Source organism: Acipenser ruthenus, chromosome 25 (assembly GCF_902713425.1).
Source record: "Acipenser ruthenus chromosome 25, fAciRut3.2 maternal haplotype, whole genome shotgun sequence".
In the NCBI taxonomy this organism is placed as follows: domain Eukaryota; kingdom Metazoa; phylum Chordata; class Actinopteri; order Acipenseriformes; family Acipenseridae; genus Acipenser; species Acipenser ruthenus.
The window spans coordinates 1,689,723-1,706,543 of NC_081213.1; the positions used below are offsets into that span (position 1 = coordinate 1,689,723).

The 16,821-nt window shown below is 40.5% G+C and overlaps 1 protein-coding gene across 3 annotated transcripts; it reads left to right on the top strand.

The window, feature by feature from the left end:
- The first annotated feature begins 2,376 nt into the window (after positions 1-2,376).
- On the top strand, positions 2,377-16,557 carry LOC117413615 (stromal membrane-associated protein 2-like). Of its 3 annotated transcripts, none has more exons than XM_034906633.2 (10): positions 2,377-2,592; positions 7,661-7,794; positions 8,163-8,248; positions 8,642-8,720; positions 9,064-9,150; positions 9,719-9,794; positions 10,129-10,238; positions 10,582-10,771; positions 11,406-11,725; positions 12,412-16,557. In XM_034906633.2, the coding sequence occupies exons 3-10, from the start codon at positions 8,175-8,177 to the stop codon at positions 12,544-12,546; spliced, it is 1,071 nt and encodes a 356-aa protein (XP_034762524.1). In that variant the 5' UTR covers positions 2,377-2,592; positions 7,661-7,794; positions 8,163-8,174; the 3' UTR covers positions 12,547-16,557. The 3 variants fall into 3 exon arrangements, with proteins under 3 accessions (XP_034762524.1, XP_034762523.1, XP_058855332.1); XM_034906632.2 differs by lacking the exon at positions 2,377-2,592 and adding an exon at positions 2,599-3,030; XM_058999349.1 differs by lacking the exons at positions 2,377-2,592; positions 9,064-9,150 and adding an exon at positions 2,599-3,030.
- The last annotated feature ends 264 nt before the right edge of the window (positions 16,558-16,821 follow it).

Consider the following 16,821-nt stretch of genomic DNA (forward strand, 5'->3'; position numbering starts at 1 on the left):
TTTACATTCTCCAGTTGTTAGTTGATAGCTGTAGGGATGCAATCTTCTTCCCACCCAATGTCTCTCAAATTCACTGCAATAGCAGCCAGTTCATTTGGTATTTAGCTAAACACGTGTTAATGTATAGAATAGAAATGGCTCATATTGTATCTGAAAAAATAGCCTTCAATGAAGAATGTAATGTGGGTATTTGGAACTAATAAATGGTAAACATTGTTACAATTTGAAACATGGTCTGGTCTCATCCTTACAGCGTAACAAAGTAGTTAATTCTATGTTGACCTTAATTCATAAACCTTATAAATGTTTACTGGGATACAAACAAACAAAAAATACTTTTGCCACCCAGGCTTCCTCTGAGGATAAGCAACTGAAAGGTGGATAACATGTTGTCATGTAGCTTGTAAAATAGCGGTTTGCCAAGTGTCAAATTATGAAGTGACGTCAATGATTAAGCAAGACAGAAAACAGTTGCACCACTTCCTCTCGCATGACTGTGGCGGCCTGAGTAGATTAACATCTGATATCAAATGTTGTTATTATTATTATTATTTATTTCTTAGCAGACGCCCTTATCCAGGGCGACTTACAGTCGTAAACAAATACATTTCAAATGTTTCCTAAGAACAAAAAATAAATAAAAATAAAATAACACACCGCTTAGTAAGGAGTTGTCCCTCCTTTAGAGGAATTTCTCATGCACAGCTGAACTGTGTGTCAATCGCCACTGCCCACAAACATTGTGCAGACATTTCAAAGGAGATGACACCAGCATGTGATCAAACAATGCTTTTTAAAACATTACTCCAGGAAGTACAGTACTACCTCGGCTTGATATTTTGAATATTGGGTCATGAAACCCAGTCTGAAGGCAAAAAACTAAGTTACATTTGTTTCCTATAGTCCCTTATAATACAAACAAAATAATCCAATCACAATCTGTTTAATATTCAGAAAATTCAGTGGTATTTTTTTCTAAAATGTTCCACAGCCAGATGTCTAGTACTCCTAATCTCTCATCCCTATAGCCAGTCAGAATAGGACACAGCTGGTATTTTAGAGCATTTTACAGCACTGGGGAATAACCCTGGATTGCACCAGCTACCTATCATTACTTCAGGGAGAATCCTAGGATAACCACAGTAAGTGACTGATGCAATTGATCGATTTTAACCCTTTACTTAGAAGCCAATGTTATGTTAAATAAGTAGATCTTTTTTTGTTTGTTTTAAAAAGTTTTCATGATAATATTAGGCCTACTGTTTTTTAACATGACATATTGGTCCTATGAGTTTAGTATTGAAAGGTATTAGAAATAAATAAATAAATAAATAAATAAATAAATAAATAAACAAACAAACATGTTTTTCAATATTCTAACTTGTCGTGCTTTTAAGTAGCTGGCTTGTTAAGAATACCGCCACATTCATGTCGTAAATGTGTCAGTGCAGAAAAATTAACGGCATGGCTTAAATACTTGAAACGGCTTGAAGAGGGGTACAAATCGTTTTGAAAATTGGTGCTAAACTGTTTTAATACTGTTAAATATAAAACAGATTGTCCTATGGAAGCCAGCAGTTTATATATATATATATATATATATATATATATATATATATATATATATATATATATATATATATATATATAAAATCAATCCGCGATTCTCAACTCCAGAAGTGCGCAATCTCTGAAAAGGGAACCCACGACACCACAAGTAAACAAACACCACAAGAGGCTCCGGAACTCTGTTACCCCACTGAAATCAGCTTCCCCTGCCAGTAATTTACGTGTTTCGTCTGGAAAAAAAATTGTCGCGTAATCGGGTGAATATAGGACTAACCTTCACCCTTAACCTAACCTTAGAAAAAAGTGTTCACTTTGGTATTTGGCCAAAACAAACCTTGTCAAAAGTGCGTTAGACGAATCGCCAGACCACCTGATTGCACGCAGTACAATATATAACAGGGGAAACGGATTTCCATGAGGCACTGAATTCTAGGTAACACCGGCCGGTCATTTTTCATTATAAATACGGAATTCAAACTGAGTAATAAACAAACAAGTACACCGGGTCCATTCGTTTAACGAGCTCTGTTCGTCGTAATCCTTGGAAAACAATATTCTAAATGCCTCCTCGCTTGCCTTCTTTCTTCCACAAGTTAACATATTAAACCTGTTTCACAGAGACACGGTGGAGCTCGTTATAATTCAACACACAGATATAGACAGTACATAAGTTCTCGTCGTAATAAAATAATAATAATGTACTAAATTAAGCCTACATTTATTTTTTCCCAGTTGATGTATTTTTTTATATACCAACACTAACCTCAAAAAAGAATTGTTTTGCTAATACCGTTTTGTTCGTACACAGAAATATACCTGTAAACTCACAACCCTGCAAATTCACGCTTTTCAGTCATGTTCAATTTAACCCACTTTCACAGATTGGCCGCCGCAGTGACAGGGTAGTACGGAAGCCTTAGAGGAACACATGTTTATCAGGAAGCAACGAAAAGAGAAGGAAGGCGAAGCTGCACGATTGAGAAGAAGAAAAAAATTAAACGGAAACAGGAAGAAGCGGTTGAGGTACTGTATTCAGATTAGACGTGCACTCGGCAGCCAGTATGATAGCAGAGAGTAGGTTACTTAACCGGGCGGATACAGAATAGTGCAAATAATAACCATAAATTAAAACAAAAACGTGTTGGAAATAAAATGTTCTTTAAAAGCCAGTAATCACGACCTGTATATGGAAATTGAGATCATACTTTTAACCGGTAATCTTCTTAGTCTGAGTGGAGCGATTTGTTAAAAAAAGAGGAAGGAAGACATTTCATGCTGTGTGGGGGCGAAGTTTAATTCCAAATAAACACGTTTGAAGGGTAAAAGCCTGGGAGCCAGCTAATTTACTGATAAAGGCAATGAGAGGTAAAACTGTGAAGGATGTTGACAGGTACCAGGCGATGCTCATGACTCTGCTACAGGAGGAGGCAAATAAATTCTGCGCCGACTGCCGGGCGAAAGGTAGGACTATTGCTGCAAATGAGCAAATAGTATACATTATACTGTGACTAGTTCGTAGTTTTTGCTTTTTTCCATCAAAGACGAGCCTTGAAATGAAGGTTGCATAAGCTAATCATCGTAGTCTGTTACGGATGTGCCAGTTTTAGGACACCGATGTTGCCCTTCTAAACCCACGTTTTTTATATAGTGTCAGAAGGTGTTTTTTTTCTTTTCAACCAAAGACAACAATGTCAAGTTCAGGCATCGTCTCAGACACACCACTGAGTGTAAAGCAGAGAAAATGATAAAGCCAGTCTCTGTTTAACTCGAGGCCAGGGGATCCACTACAATGTAATGCGCTACTAGACTGCAGTGCGTGGTTCTTGTAATTCAAACTAAACCCGACCAACTTCGTGTTTATGTTTATCGTTTATGTTTATCACTTTGCAGTAAATATAGATTGTGTCCGTGTTCACACTGGAATCATCTAGGTTTTCTTAGCTTCGTTAGCATGCCGATTTTGCTGCAGTACTGCTGTGCTGGACCTGTAGAGGTTGCATGTATTCATGGTCTAAATGTATTATTTTTCCCATCTTTGGATCTGCTTTCTGCATTCAGTGATAAAGTCAACAATGAGGGGACTTTGCATGACAGGTGTCTGGAGGGAAGTGTCCCGAGGCAGTAGTTTACATCTGTACTCTACAAAACTAAATGAAACTCTTTGCAAATTGCATTGTGAAGTACAGTACAGGCGAACGACTCCTAATAGCTAAGTGACTCCTGTAATCAGGGATGGAAATAAGGCTCCTATTGTATAGCAGTTGTTTCACCCATTACAGATTTTACTACCAACTTGATTTTCCACAGTGCGTAGGTACTGTAACAAGCTCAGGTGAGTCTTATTAAACTCACAGTAAAACCAGGAATGGATGAAACTGCAGTGCAATGGGAGTGGGACCTCACTGAACATTGCATCAGGGTGCAGAGCTGCTCTTTTTGACTTTGTACTCTTCAGAGCAATATTCTTATGTCATCTTACTTTTGAAAGGTTTTATTAATTAAAGCCAGACTACAGTATAGTGTTACCATTAACACTCCGGGCTTCACAGCTGATAGAGGCTGCAAAGAGTCACTTGCATAATCTGTTCATTAATATTAATTAAAACACACTTATTGTCAGAGTGTGTTGCTAATTAGGCAGTAAAAGCTTTGGAAAGTTATTTTTTTCTTTTTTGTGAAATGCCATTTAGGGAAAAAGTCAATCCTGTTCAATTTGTTAAGCTGTAACAGAGCCTGTCACATCATGTTATGTAATATTTTTAACCTGGGGGGGGGGGGCAGATTTGGGGGGTGTAAACAAACCAGATTGCCAACCATGTCTGCTTTGTGATAAAGTGCACGCAGCAGAAAGCTACTACACTCATAATAAGTAACATTATTAAAATTGTTTTCGGTAAAGAAAGGGGCTAGATAAAGAGCACGGTTAGGTAGGGTTGGTTCACTTTTAGAGACCACACATGGAAATGTACTGTAGTAAGATGCCTGGGTACTGGATTTTTCAGTGTAAAATGTCCTTTTTGTCGCCAGCGTTTTCAGACGACCTTCTCTGTCTGTTTCCTCATTGCGATGGAACCTGTTTGGACACACCTGCATTGTGAATGTTCGTCATTCCACAGGCTCTGAAATCTATTGGCAGACCTTTGTTACTCTGGCCTGTGTGTGTGCGTCACATTGCAGTTCTAGTTATTTATAGAGAGTCATCGATCCAGTTGTAATGGAACCTGGTTCCAATAGCACAAGCTATTCAGGGTGTTTAGGTAACTGTGACCTTTAGAACTTAGAACCCAAGTTTTCTAAAACAATATTTTTTCCAATATGAAGCACTCTGAAGGGGACAGTAAATAATGTTAAAGTTGTCCTCAACATGTGGACTAAAATATAAATTATAAAATGACTTTCCATAGCAGCAGCTCTGGCTGTGCAAAAAAAATCAGGACTGGAAATAAGACTCTTACTGCATAGCAGTTTCACCCATTCCAGGTTTTAATATGTACTTGATTAGCCACAGTGTATCTATAACAAGCTCTGGCGTGTCTTATTAAACTCCTAGTTAAAACAGGAATGGATCAAATGGCTATGCAATGGGAGTCCTATTCCCATCTCTGAAACTGATTCTTCTAAACAGTAGTCTACTGTAGAGTATGGTAAGCAACGTTGTGATGTCTGCCAGCACTGTTATCTTTGCTTAAACAAAGCCTGACGTTTGAATGGTTGATGACCATGTGTCGCTCTTCCACACAGATGGGTTTGAGCTTGTTGGTACAGTATCTTCATGTTGCGGTCTGATAAGCTTGCTCTCCTATCTTGTGTGAGCCTGCACTCCAGGGGTGGGCTTTGGTGGCAGGCCTGTGTGCGAAATTAAATTAGTATTGCTCTCGAGCTTGTAAAAGTCTTAACCCAGTAACAGACGAAACAGCGTTTACAAGCACATTAAAAAGAAATGAACACAGTCCTTACAGTACAGCTTTATGTGGAGCAAGCACAGTACGGTGAAGCGGAATTATATCTATTTAACCACGGCAACTGACTGTAGCCGAAGAATGATGTCGGTCTGTTTTTTAATTTCGTTTTCATTCCATTCAGATTGGCCTGTAGGGGAGTCCTGTTTTAAGATAGTTAGGGGACAGATTGGTTTGGGTGTGTTGCCTTGTCTATACTGTGTTCCAGAAAGGGAAGTTTGTATTCTTTGTAGATTAGTTGTCAGTTTTGCAATCAAGAGACTTGAGCAGCAAAAAGCCAGATCATTTCTTCATAGTCACAGAAATCCAAACAGACCTCTGTCCTGTACGGTGTGAAGAAGCGAATGAATGGGTCTAGTCGTACTGCACCACATACTGTACTGTGTGAACCCTGAGCCCAACCATTGACCTATCAACCCCAAAACTGAGAGGTGCTAGACGGGTTAAGACCACAACACTATATGTCACATACTGAACCCTCTGCCCATATGCCAGATTTTCTGTATTATTCAATGAATGTCTCATACTAAGGTGTGTATTCTCTAAGCAGACTGGTAAGTTTACATTCCCGACAGGTACCGTAGCTTTAACTGTACGGGAAACAAGCACCCACCCATTCAGCCAAAGATGAAGCAATATTCTGTATATATACAGCACTGCATCTCTTTAAGTGCCACGTTCTCCACCTGTGCCCTCAACCTCTGCGCCCTGCAGCTCTGCTTAGTTTAAAGCTCTAACACCATGATGGGATTATTAAGAGCCAGTTCACTTTTACAAAGCTTCACTCCAGCCGCAGGGCTCCTGCCAGCTGAGTTTGGTCCAGGCGCCACCCAGCGAGGGCAGTCATTGTTTGTACTTGCGATTGTTTCCTTTCTGAAGGGATAATTCATCAAAACCAGCCCATCTCTTTGTCCAAAAACAGATATTTCTTTCACTGCACGATTGCTCTATTTGATTCAGCAGGGAGTCGTCGCAACCTTCTCCAGTATGCTTGATATTTGGAGTCTCCACAATGGGGTAGCCCACATCATCCGAAATTCTAAGGGCTATACAAGTAACCTTAGTGGAGCTTAGCAGAGCTTGGGCTGCTTTCTTCTGTCTACTGTCTTCATTTTTGTTATTAATAATTAGTCGTGTGTCTCTTATAACAGAAATTAACGCCTAAACAGTCTGAGACACCCTATACGCAACGTATTATCTTCTAGTATTAAGGATAGTAGCTCATATAGCATACAGCCCTTATTTCCCATCAGTACTGGAAGAACATTAATTTGAAGGTTAGTCTATGCATAATTATACGGTATCATATTGTGATTATATCTTGATTATATCCTGATCTTTCCAGCTGTGATCTGCAGGGCATTCCTGTTGGTATGTAAAGGATGTGCCTTCATTAGCTGCAATGCTTTGTGTTTTGCTTGCTGATGTAGTTTCTTCTCTCCTGCGGTTATCCAGTCATGATTTATTTATTCTTTTTTAATCATCAGAGACCAGTGATAATTTAACATCAGTGGGAGATAATAATTCAAAAGCCTCCGAGCGAACAGGGTGACAAAGCGAACAGATGATTCTGTTCTGTTTAAGCATCAGTCCTGTATGGTACCGTTTGATCTCCCAGTACAGTACGCATTGCTCCCTCATTGTAATGTGCAGTAGTGTGGAGTCACAGTAGTTAATTGACTGCTCTGTATGGAGAAGAACACTAAGTGAAATAGCTTTGGGAAAACTGGCAGTCATGGCATACAGAGAGAAAGAATAGCTACAACAGACTACACTGTGCAGATTCATACCAGTGCTTTAATACTTCTTTAGCAGAAGTCCGTTTCACCCTTTCCAGTTTGCCACTGTGAACAATCAGCTACAGCACATTAAGTGATACGATAATGCCGTGACAATACAAGATATGCACCATCTAATGGCGGTTGTGTGTCATGACCGGTGTGCTGTAGTCACTGTGAGTCACAGAGCATTTCCTGGAGGCTGAGGTTTTTCAAGAGGTGAGGCAATGCGTTGATGGTCATGTTTCGCATTTGAGCACAAAGAATTCAACAGCTGAAAGCAACTAATAATATATAAGCACAAGCACCCAGTGTGGATTAAGCATCGGTGTGTTTGCTTGTTTTTATCTGTAGGTCCAAGATGGGCGTCGTGGAACCTTGGTGTCTTCATCTGCATTCGCTGTGCTGGGATCCATCGGAACCTGGGAGTTCACATCTCCAGAGTCAAGTCTGTCAATCTGGACCAATGGACGCAAGAACAGATACAGGTGTGGTGGCTTAATACTGTTATGTTGGGTTCCTTGAGTGGCTCGCTGTGTGGTGTGCAGGGTGAAACTGCTGCAACACTGCCTGGTCTGCTGAAGCAGCAACAGTTCAACAGAAATAAAGAGTCCTCAAGGGGACTAAGAAGGGCCAAAACATTTGTGGCAGCTTATTTCATTTAATTATAGAAAGCCTGAACTAGCTGATGGAGGTAATATCTTAATATTAACTATGTTGGGTCCCCTGAGTGGTTCGCTATGGGGAGTTTCACTGAGAGTGTTGCAATTTCTGTGGCTTTCCCACTGGTTAGGAAAATGATATGTAAATAATGTTTATATACCTTTTTTTTGTGTGTGATCTTGTTGCTTTGCAGTGCATCCAGGAAATGGGCAACGCCAAAGCGAAGCGGCTTTACGAGGGTTACATCCCACAGAACTTCCGATGGCCGCAGGCAGACCAGTATCCTTCACAAACTGGTACCACTGGGGGTGTGGGTGCCTCTTTCCAGCTCACATTCTTGTAGGTTTAAGTATTCCGGGCTCAGTGTTCTAGCAATGGAACCTGAGAAACACGGTGTTCTAGCAATGGAACCTGAGAAACACAGTGTTCTAGCAATGGAACCTGAGAAACACGGTGTTCTAGCAATGGAACCTGAGAAACACGGTGTTCTAGCAGTGGAACCTGAGAAACACGGTGTTCTAGCAATGGAACCTGAGAAACACAGTGTTCTAGCAATGGAACCTGAGAAACTCTGCGTTCTAGCAATGGAACCTCTTATTGCATACTGATTGTAACGCAGTGGTTTGTATTGTATCCAATACCAATTAATCAGCCTTAATTAAAGCCGTGCAGATCTGTGGAGGTTTTCATACGGGACAAGTACGAAAAAAAGAAATACATGGATAAGAGTATCGACATCGCTGCCTTCAGGGTGAGCTCCCCTTGGTTGTACTTGTACACAATGAAGTCTGAAACAGGACATGTACTGACTGCAAGCGTATGCTACTGTACAGTAAGTAGCAACTGTAGATAGCTGTACAGTATGTATCAAACAACAACGTTTCCTTCCTAGCTGTAGTTTGATGGTATGGGTATAAAACATTGTCATGTTAATGTATTCTTGTTTCTTGGGAAGGCGCTTGCAGTGCGGATGAGTTTGACGGTACACGCAAGCAGTTTATTCATTTATTCATTTATTCAGTAGGCCCCTCTCAAGAGAAAGCAGCTGAATGGTAGCTGGCTGTGCCTATTTTGAGGCTGTTATGTTATTGCAGAGAGAAAAGGACGAGGCTTGGAAGAAAGGTAGCGAGCCTGTCAAAGAGAAGAAGATGGAGCCAATTATTTTCGAGAAAGTGAAACTGGTGGGTTTTCTTTCAACGCTGGCGTCTGAGTCTGGGTGTGTTGCTATGGAAGCTAATGGACGTGTTTGTAAAGAGTCCTTTGTATCAACACACTCTGTGTCCAAGATATTAGTGCTGAGCGTGGAGTTTGCTGTACGTTCTCCAAGCTTAAACAATTCAGATTGATATTCCCATATTTTTTTAGAATTTGCTGAAAATGGAACTGTATATCTCTTGGGGAAATGTAACGTATATAACTGGTCATTTTTGCCTCTGAACATGTTTACTTTGTTTAATCTTAAAACTGCTTATTTTCCATCAAACAATCCTGTTTTAATTTTCCTCCTGCTCTCGTTACCTTTCGTGTTGTTTTCACTGCTCCCACCTCCCAACCCCATCAGTGTGGCGTCTCAGAAACAGCTGTACAGGAACACGCTTTGCTTTGAAGGCTTCAGAACCGTTACAGACAACTCTAATGTGCTTTTATATCACTGCTGTGGGAAATGGACGTTACTTCTTATACACCTTCAACATTAGATTAAGCCCTTCAGCAAGTGCCTGTGACTTCATGTATCTTTTTCATCTCCAGAAGAGAGACGAATCCCAGCAGTTTAAGACCAGCCCGACCAAAGCAGCAGAACCCGTCATTGATCTCTTGGGCATGGGTAACTATTGATACCTTTCCTTTGCTTTTTGATCTTATTAATGAATTTAATGCTAATGAAAGGTAAAGGACAACTAGTCAGGCATTCTGAGAGCCCCCGCCCCCCCACATAGCTCTATCCTGACCTGAACCCCCCCACCCCCCGCTGCACCTCTCTGTCACACAGAGACTGCCGTCCATGCTGTACTGTGTGCTGATTAAGATATATATTTTTTTCTGTGTTGGTTAAGTTCTTCATCTATCTGTGTTTTATAGTGATATGGAGAGAGTGTTTTCCTTCAGTCGCTTGTTTTTGTTTTTCCTATCCGGATTGACTCTTCTCTTCCTCCCTTCAGATGCCCCAGCTGCTGACAGTCACATTCCCAAGGGAAAGTCGAGCACTGAACTGAGCAATAACTTGGACTTCTTTGGATCCATGGCAGCTCCCTGCTTGGACAGCAGCAGGGTGAGAAATAAAACCCTGGAACAGAGAGAACTCCCACACTGTAAAACTTAGCTGGGAACACATGCAGTGGCGTCACTGGGGCGTTTTATGGGGTGCTTAGACGCCCTGACAGGGGGGAGGAGTCTATTCAATTGATATGTATGTCGATAGATTTATGCTCGGATATCTTTTAAATGCAGCCGTTTTTTTATGTAATTTTAACAGAAATACACTTTCAAAAGCAATATTATAGATTTTTACATTTCGCCACTGTGCTAACTCAATTCTCACAGTGAATAATTATCCCGACCTTGTTTAGTGTGAATTGATGCATCAGTGACCCTACTTTCTAACCCTGTCTTAGTCATCGCCCGCAAGTTCCATGCCTTCCAGGAGCAACGCCAGCTCCGTGGCTGAAAACCTCCACCTGTTCTCTGAGCAGGGGGCTAAACCAGAGGATTCTGGGAAGAAACAGCTGTCAAAGGACTCCATCCTGTCGCTGTATGGCTCCCAGACTGCGCAGATGCAGCAGATACAACAGATCCCAGCTCAAGGTCAGCCATTCACTGCGAGGCCCACAGACCGAGCATTTGGATTGCAGTGTGTTACTGATTTGCATGTCTGTAGCTGAGTGTGACCTTGACCGTGACTGTGTCTGAGTGTGTGGCCCTGTTTCTAACAGGTTTTACCAGCTCAAGGATGGTTAAATGACTGGCCCTAAAGAGACACAGTCAAAGACTGGATGCACATCCGGGATCTCCTGCCTCTAACCACAGCTCCAAACTGCCCCCCATATATCAATATCTTGCAGTTATTAGTAATTGGTACAGTCTTTGTGCATAAGAGTGTGGAAACGAGGTATTTTATTACAGTCATTATCTGGAATGTAATAATGTGTAAGTTATTGGGAGCTATTAAGATCAACCCTTTAGGCACTTAAAAATAACTACTGCTCCTGGAAATCTGCCTTTACGTCATGGTAGGTGTTTACACAGCAGTAAGCGTGCAGTGTAAGCTGATTTATTTCATTTCCAATATTCCTTCCCTGGAATTTGTTGCAGTACAGTAACTTACAAAACGTGACGAAGGATTTCATACCGTGACTTTTCTGATCTGTTACAAACGCTCCCCGACTCCTCGTCCTGCTTCGCAGTGGTTAGCGGTCTGCTCTGCCTTGTGTCTCCACAGGTGGCATGTACATGGCCCCGGCTCAGTTGGGCTACCATGCGGGATACCCTCAGTACCCCGCCCTGCCCGCGGCGGCCACCATGATTGGGGGGATGATGGCACCACCGGTGGGCATGATGGGGCAGCCGGCCGCTCCGGGCATGGTGGCACAGATGGGGATGCCAGGAGGCGGGTTCATGGGCGGCATGCAGGCTGCCGTCATGGGCGTCCCCAGCGGCATGATGGGACAGCAGCACGCCATGGTGGGAGGACTGGCGGCCGTTCCACAGCCTGTCTACGGGGTGCAGCAGGCACAGCAGCTCCAGTGGAACATCACGCAGGTGGGCACAACAAACAGGGAGGTCATAGTCCACCGAAATGAGCTGCTTCATCAGAAAGAAAGCAGACCTTTATAGTCAAGCTTGTTTGCGTTCACCGAAGGGATGTTTTAGAAGTAGGAGGACAATAAGCTTGCCTGCCTCTGTATATGTAGCGATCACAACTACTTCCAGCAGCAGTTGTATGTAAAGGATCTCTTTGAAGCAGGATTTATTTTCAAAATGTAAGTTTATTTAAAAATAGAGAACTGATATTTCCTATGTGGGATTTTAACCCTTTGCTGCCCGGTATCCAATATATTTGACGTTGATAAATTTGACATTAATTAGGCATGGGAACATGTCCTCAGCAGTAAAGGGTTGCGATTTAAAGACTTCTTTGTATGGGGTACTATATTTTTAATAAGGGTTTCACATGACAAGTTTTTTTTTTATGTGATGAAATCAAGTAGGAGGGTTGGGTTACCAAGGGAATAGTTCTACACAGCAGAGCCACTGGCAAATCATTCCCAAAGTAAAGCAAGCACTGCTGCAGTGTAATCTCATTTATGAATTAAAATACAAATATAGATTTAACTGGGAGTATAAATTGTTGTAGATAACAGGATGAAAGGCTTCTTTTTTAATTCTGTTCTGTCCTCAAGTTTAATAAAGTCGTCCCCCCCCCCCCCCCATTTTTTCTTTTTAAGATGACACAGCATATGGCGGGGGTTAACTTTTACGGCGCCAACGGGATGATGGGATACGGGCAATACGGGCAGCCCATGGGCGGAGGGACAGCGCAGGGGAGCAGCCAGTCTCTCGGCACGCACGTGTGGAAATGATGAACACACAAGACCCCGCCCGCAACAGAAGAGAGAGAGGGAGGGGTGCAAATCTTTATTACTTACGCTTCGTCAGATTATCCGGGGAGGGGGGTGGCGGGTGCAGCTCAGCCACTTTTTCATACAACAGAATCCATTCTTGCCTTTCGAGATCGTGTCGATCCACAGTGAGAACCTCTTTAAGAAGAACCTCTTTAAGAGGAACTGGAACCTGCCAAGCCCACACACCCCAACATGCCGGAAAATATGATGCTTTTTATAGTGGAAGTATCACAAGCTCAGACCACTAAATCAAACGGACATTAGAGCGGAGTCATTATGGTTTGTTTTATTTAGAATAGTTGAAATCCGCTTTGCTTTCAGTAGGATGCGATTACATATCAAGGGCAGGGTATAGCTAATACAGCACTTCTTAATTGTGTTGGCTCCAAAGTACAGATTGTTCTAATTGTATTTTATTTTTATTGCTTAAGTGGGTTTTTTTAAAACTTTTTTTCATCTGCCAGTAGAACAACTATGTTGTTAAAAGTAAAAATGTACATTGAATATAGTATAACAGTATGGTTTTGGGAGACAAATTAATAAAGGGTTACTAATGTAGGAAATATAATTAGCAGCAGTAGCTGTAACATAATATTTGATATTGTTAACTTCTATAAAAAACAACGTCTTGCTTTAGGTTTAGGTCTAGTTAGTGTTCACTGGCATGCACTGCACAGGAATGGGAATAAGACGCATTTGCATGGCAGTTTCAGTCTTAACTGCGAGTTTAGACTCACATGAACTTCATCATTCAGTACTTTAGAAGTCACAAGCTCTCATATGTCAAATTTAAATAAAAATATGTATATAATAATAACAATAATAATAGGAAACCAAAGACTTTCAGGAGCCTTATAAATACAACAAATGTATGGGGCTCCTTTGATGAAAAGGCACTGCTACGAAGGATCACTGTGTTCGAATTTCTCGTAAATTGCTTCGCTCTGATAATCTTTTAGTTGATCTGTTGGTACTGCCCAATGTGGTACTGGGATTCTAGAGTAAAGTTATGTAACTCTATTCCTGCAGGTTTAATTGGTTCGATGGTTTGGAACAATGACCTGGACTAGAATGTTGCCTATCCTTGCCCTAGACTTTTAGGCAGTTATCAACACAAATCCGTATTTTGCATATTGCGCTGTCTAATCTAAAATATAATATGAAGAGCAGTTAGTCACAATAGCTGTCCTGTCGTATATTTATAGTATTAGCAAATAATTATATCATAGACTTGTAGCTTAGCCTTGCAGGCATCTCCAGTCTGAATGTACACAAAAAAATAGGTTCTTCTTAATGAGGTCTTTTATCATCTCAACCAAAGTCATTCTCAGACCCATCGTTTCAAGAAAGAAAATCCAGGTCACAAAAAAAAAAAGTTTGAATATGACATTTTTGCACTTCAGTGTGTGATTTTAGTATTTGCTTGATTGTAGTTTTTTTTCTTGATTTTAGCTTATATATTCGAGATTATCTGCTGCTGGTCTCTAAAACAAGGGCTGAATTCAGGAGTCGGCTCTCACTAGCTTGACAGTCTACCATGACGACAAATGTAAAAGCGACTGGTAAATAACACTTCTGGGTATTGATATAACTGTGCTGTGCAAGGCATTAAATAACAGCTAATCGGATGCTCAAATGGAATACTGATTCTTTCTTCTCTAGTCCTGCTGGTTTCATGTCTGTGAGGTATAAGTCTCAGCACTGTTTAGTGGTGAATAAACCCCATGTAACTATACTCTTGCAGTATGTCTTGGTACTGTGTCTGGATAGCTAACAAACTGCTTGATCTAGCTGTTGATAAATGTGATTAGAAGCTGAGCGGTTGCAGAACAGTGTTCTTTTAAAGCTTTTTCACAGACTGGAGCAGCTCTATCCAGGCAGTTCAGATGCTGTACCGGAGGGAATAAGAAGGCAAATTGAGTGGAAGGGCCTAGATACCAAGAATATACCGTCCTCCCAAGAATACAGACTGTGCGAGCTTGGAATACTAAATACTTTTTTTTTTTTTTTTTTGTCCTCGAAATGTGCACAGCGACTCACTCGCGCTCACTCACTCACTCACTGACGCACTCACTCACACTGACACACGTACGTACGCACTCACTTACTGATACACTCTCACTAACACACACACACCCCCCATTTACCCTCCTGTGATACTGAGCTAGAGAGACATCCTGTGACCTCTTTTCTCCTTTCTCTTCATCAACCATTGTTTAGGAGGGATCACATTTAAACTTCAGACGATGGCGTTCAGGTTATGTGTAACAGCTGGTGCTGTTCCAATCTGTATACTTACCCACTGGGGAAGGATTTTAACTTTGCAGGTTCAGTTCCATGCTTTTGCTATGAATGTGTATGTGTACAATATAACTATTTTTTTTCTAAAGCTAAAAGCTAAGCTTAGATGTGAGTTTGTTCTCGCCTTGCTCATTTTCATAAATAACATGCTATGACTTCACCTGCTGGATAGGTGCATGTACTGTGGATTGCTGGGACCTAAAGAATACAGGACTGTTTTTATAAAGGTTTTTTTTCCTTTTTTCAGTATACATTTTGCTCTGATTTTACTATTAGGAAAACACAAAACTGTTAACAAAAAGTAGTAAGAAAGAACTTAAGTGCACTTAAGATCCCTTAAAACACCCTCTAGAGCTCGTTTCTAGCTTTGTAACATTAACCAGGTGGTGTTCTCCTTTTAGAAACTGAGCAAAATGCTTCACAAATCTGACCCATTACGGGAGAGTTGAGAGGGGAACGAAACTGAGAATGTTTTCCAAATCACTGTTTTCAAATCCAGCCGGCACATTTTTATTAGCTGTAAAGGGGCAGTTTAAAAAGTTGTTTTGTTGTTTTTTTTTCAAACTTTTAGTGCTTGTGAATTTCTTGCAGAATGTACCACAGTAAACCTCCTGTATATAAACGATGCAAAGAGTTGTGGGTGCTACATCCAGGGTTAACGTCATCAGTTTTTAAAGCCAATGTTTGACCAAGTTAAAATGGGAAATTGAAAACTGTATCAAGCATTGCATGTTGAGAAATGTGTAAATATTATTATTTTGAAAAAAAAAAAAAAACAGCCAGTGGAATGTACAAAGGAATATATAATTGAAGAGCAAGAGGCAATAGACACACTCTTAATATAGACCACATTCAAGCAATGTTACAGCGCTGCCATAAAAAAAAAGAAATCTGAGTGGATCATTGATATCGGTCTGACTGCAAGCACCAATATGTCTTCAAATTTCATTACAATACATTCAATTTGCCAGACCCGCATCACCAAAAAATTGGATTTGTTTTAAATCATTATTTTGGGTCTCTCCTTGGAATTAGGCATGATTTTTCAGAATGTTCAGTAGTGTGCTAAGTTATTAGAACGCCTCAAGATTTGTCATTTATATCCTTTATCTACCTAGCTACATGAAAACCTCAGGAAGTGAGCATTTCAATTTTCAGTCAGTAACCGGTGATATAGAAAATATAGGCACTCGTGTGAAAATGTTAGACCACTTTGTGCTTTAATTAGGCATCTTAAACAACTTCTAAAAAGTCTCCTGCATGTTCCAGGATTTTCAGTTGCAGCGGTTTGATTTCAGTACATTTGCACACTGCTGTATTCCTATAAAGAGACTCGTGTGGCTTGAAGGATGCTGGTTTTTGTAACCACGGCACCCTGGTTTATTTTAAACAGCAGTTATTCTTGTTTTTCATTCTTACTCTATAACCAAGCGCTAGAATTGATTGAATGAGATTTTAAATATAACTTGTTCTGTTTACTAAAGTACATATATTTTTAACTGTCTTCTATAATGTTACTGTACATTGCTGTATAATTTATGTGTGGATAAGTTTCAGTGTTGCTTTCAATCTCATTGTCTTTTAATGTGCAATATAATGTATGATGAGATGTTATTGAAAAGGCTTACAGGTGTGGTAAATCTGCAAATAAAAGATTGTTTTATGGAAGCTAGTGCAGTAGTGTTTCTGTTACCATTGTTTCTTTTTTAAACGGATTCACCTTTCCTGTAAAATGCTCTGAAAAAATCAATCTGAAGCTAAAAAAATAAAAATAAATACTTAAACAGTTTCAGTTGCATATCCCCTTCAGTCACTGCATGTATAATTGTATTATTTAAAATATGCATGCTGTGCTGTCTATGAAATCCTTTATAGTGTTTTTTTTAAAGTTTATAATGACCTTGGCATACATTGCAGTAGCATGTGCAGACT

Excerpts from the sequence above, each read along its gene's own strand:
- LOC117413615 (XM_034906632.2), top strand. The coding sequence starts at position 2,928 with ATGAGAGGTAAAACTGTGAAGGATGTTGACAGGTACCAGGCGATGCTC. Across the intron at positions 3,031-7,660 it reads CGCCGACTGCCGGGCGAAAG|GTCCAAGATGGGCGTCGTGG; the intron begins GTAGGACTATTG and ends TTTTATCTGTAG. Across the intron at positions 9,151-9,718 it reads TTTTCGAGAAAGTGAAACTG|AAGAGAGACGAATCCCAGCA; the intron begins GTGGGTTTTCTT and ends TTTCATCTCCAG.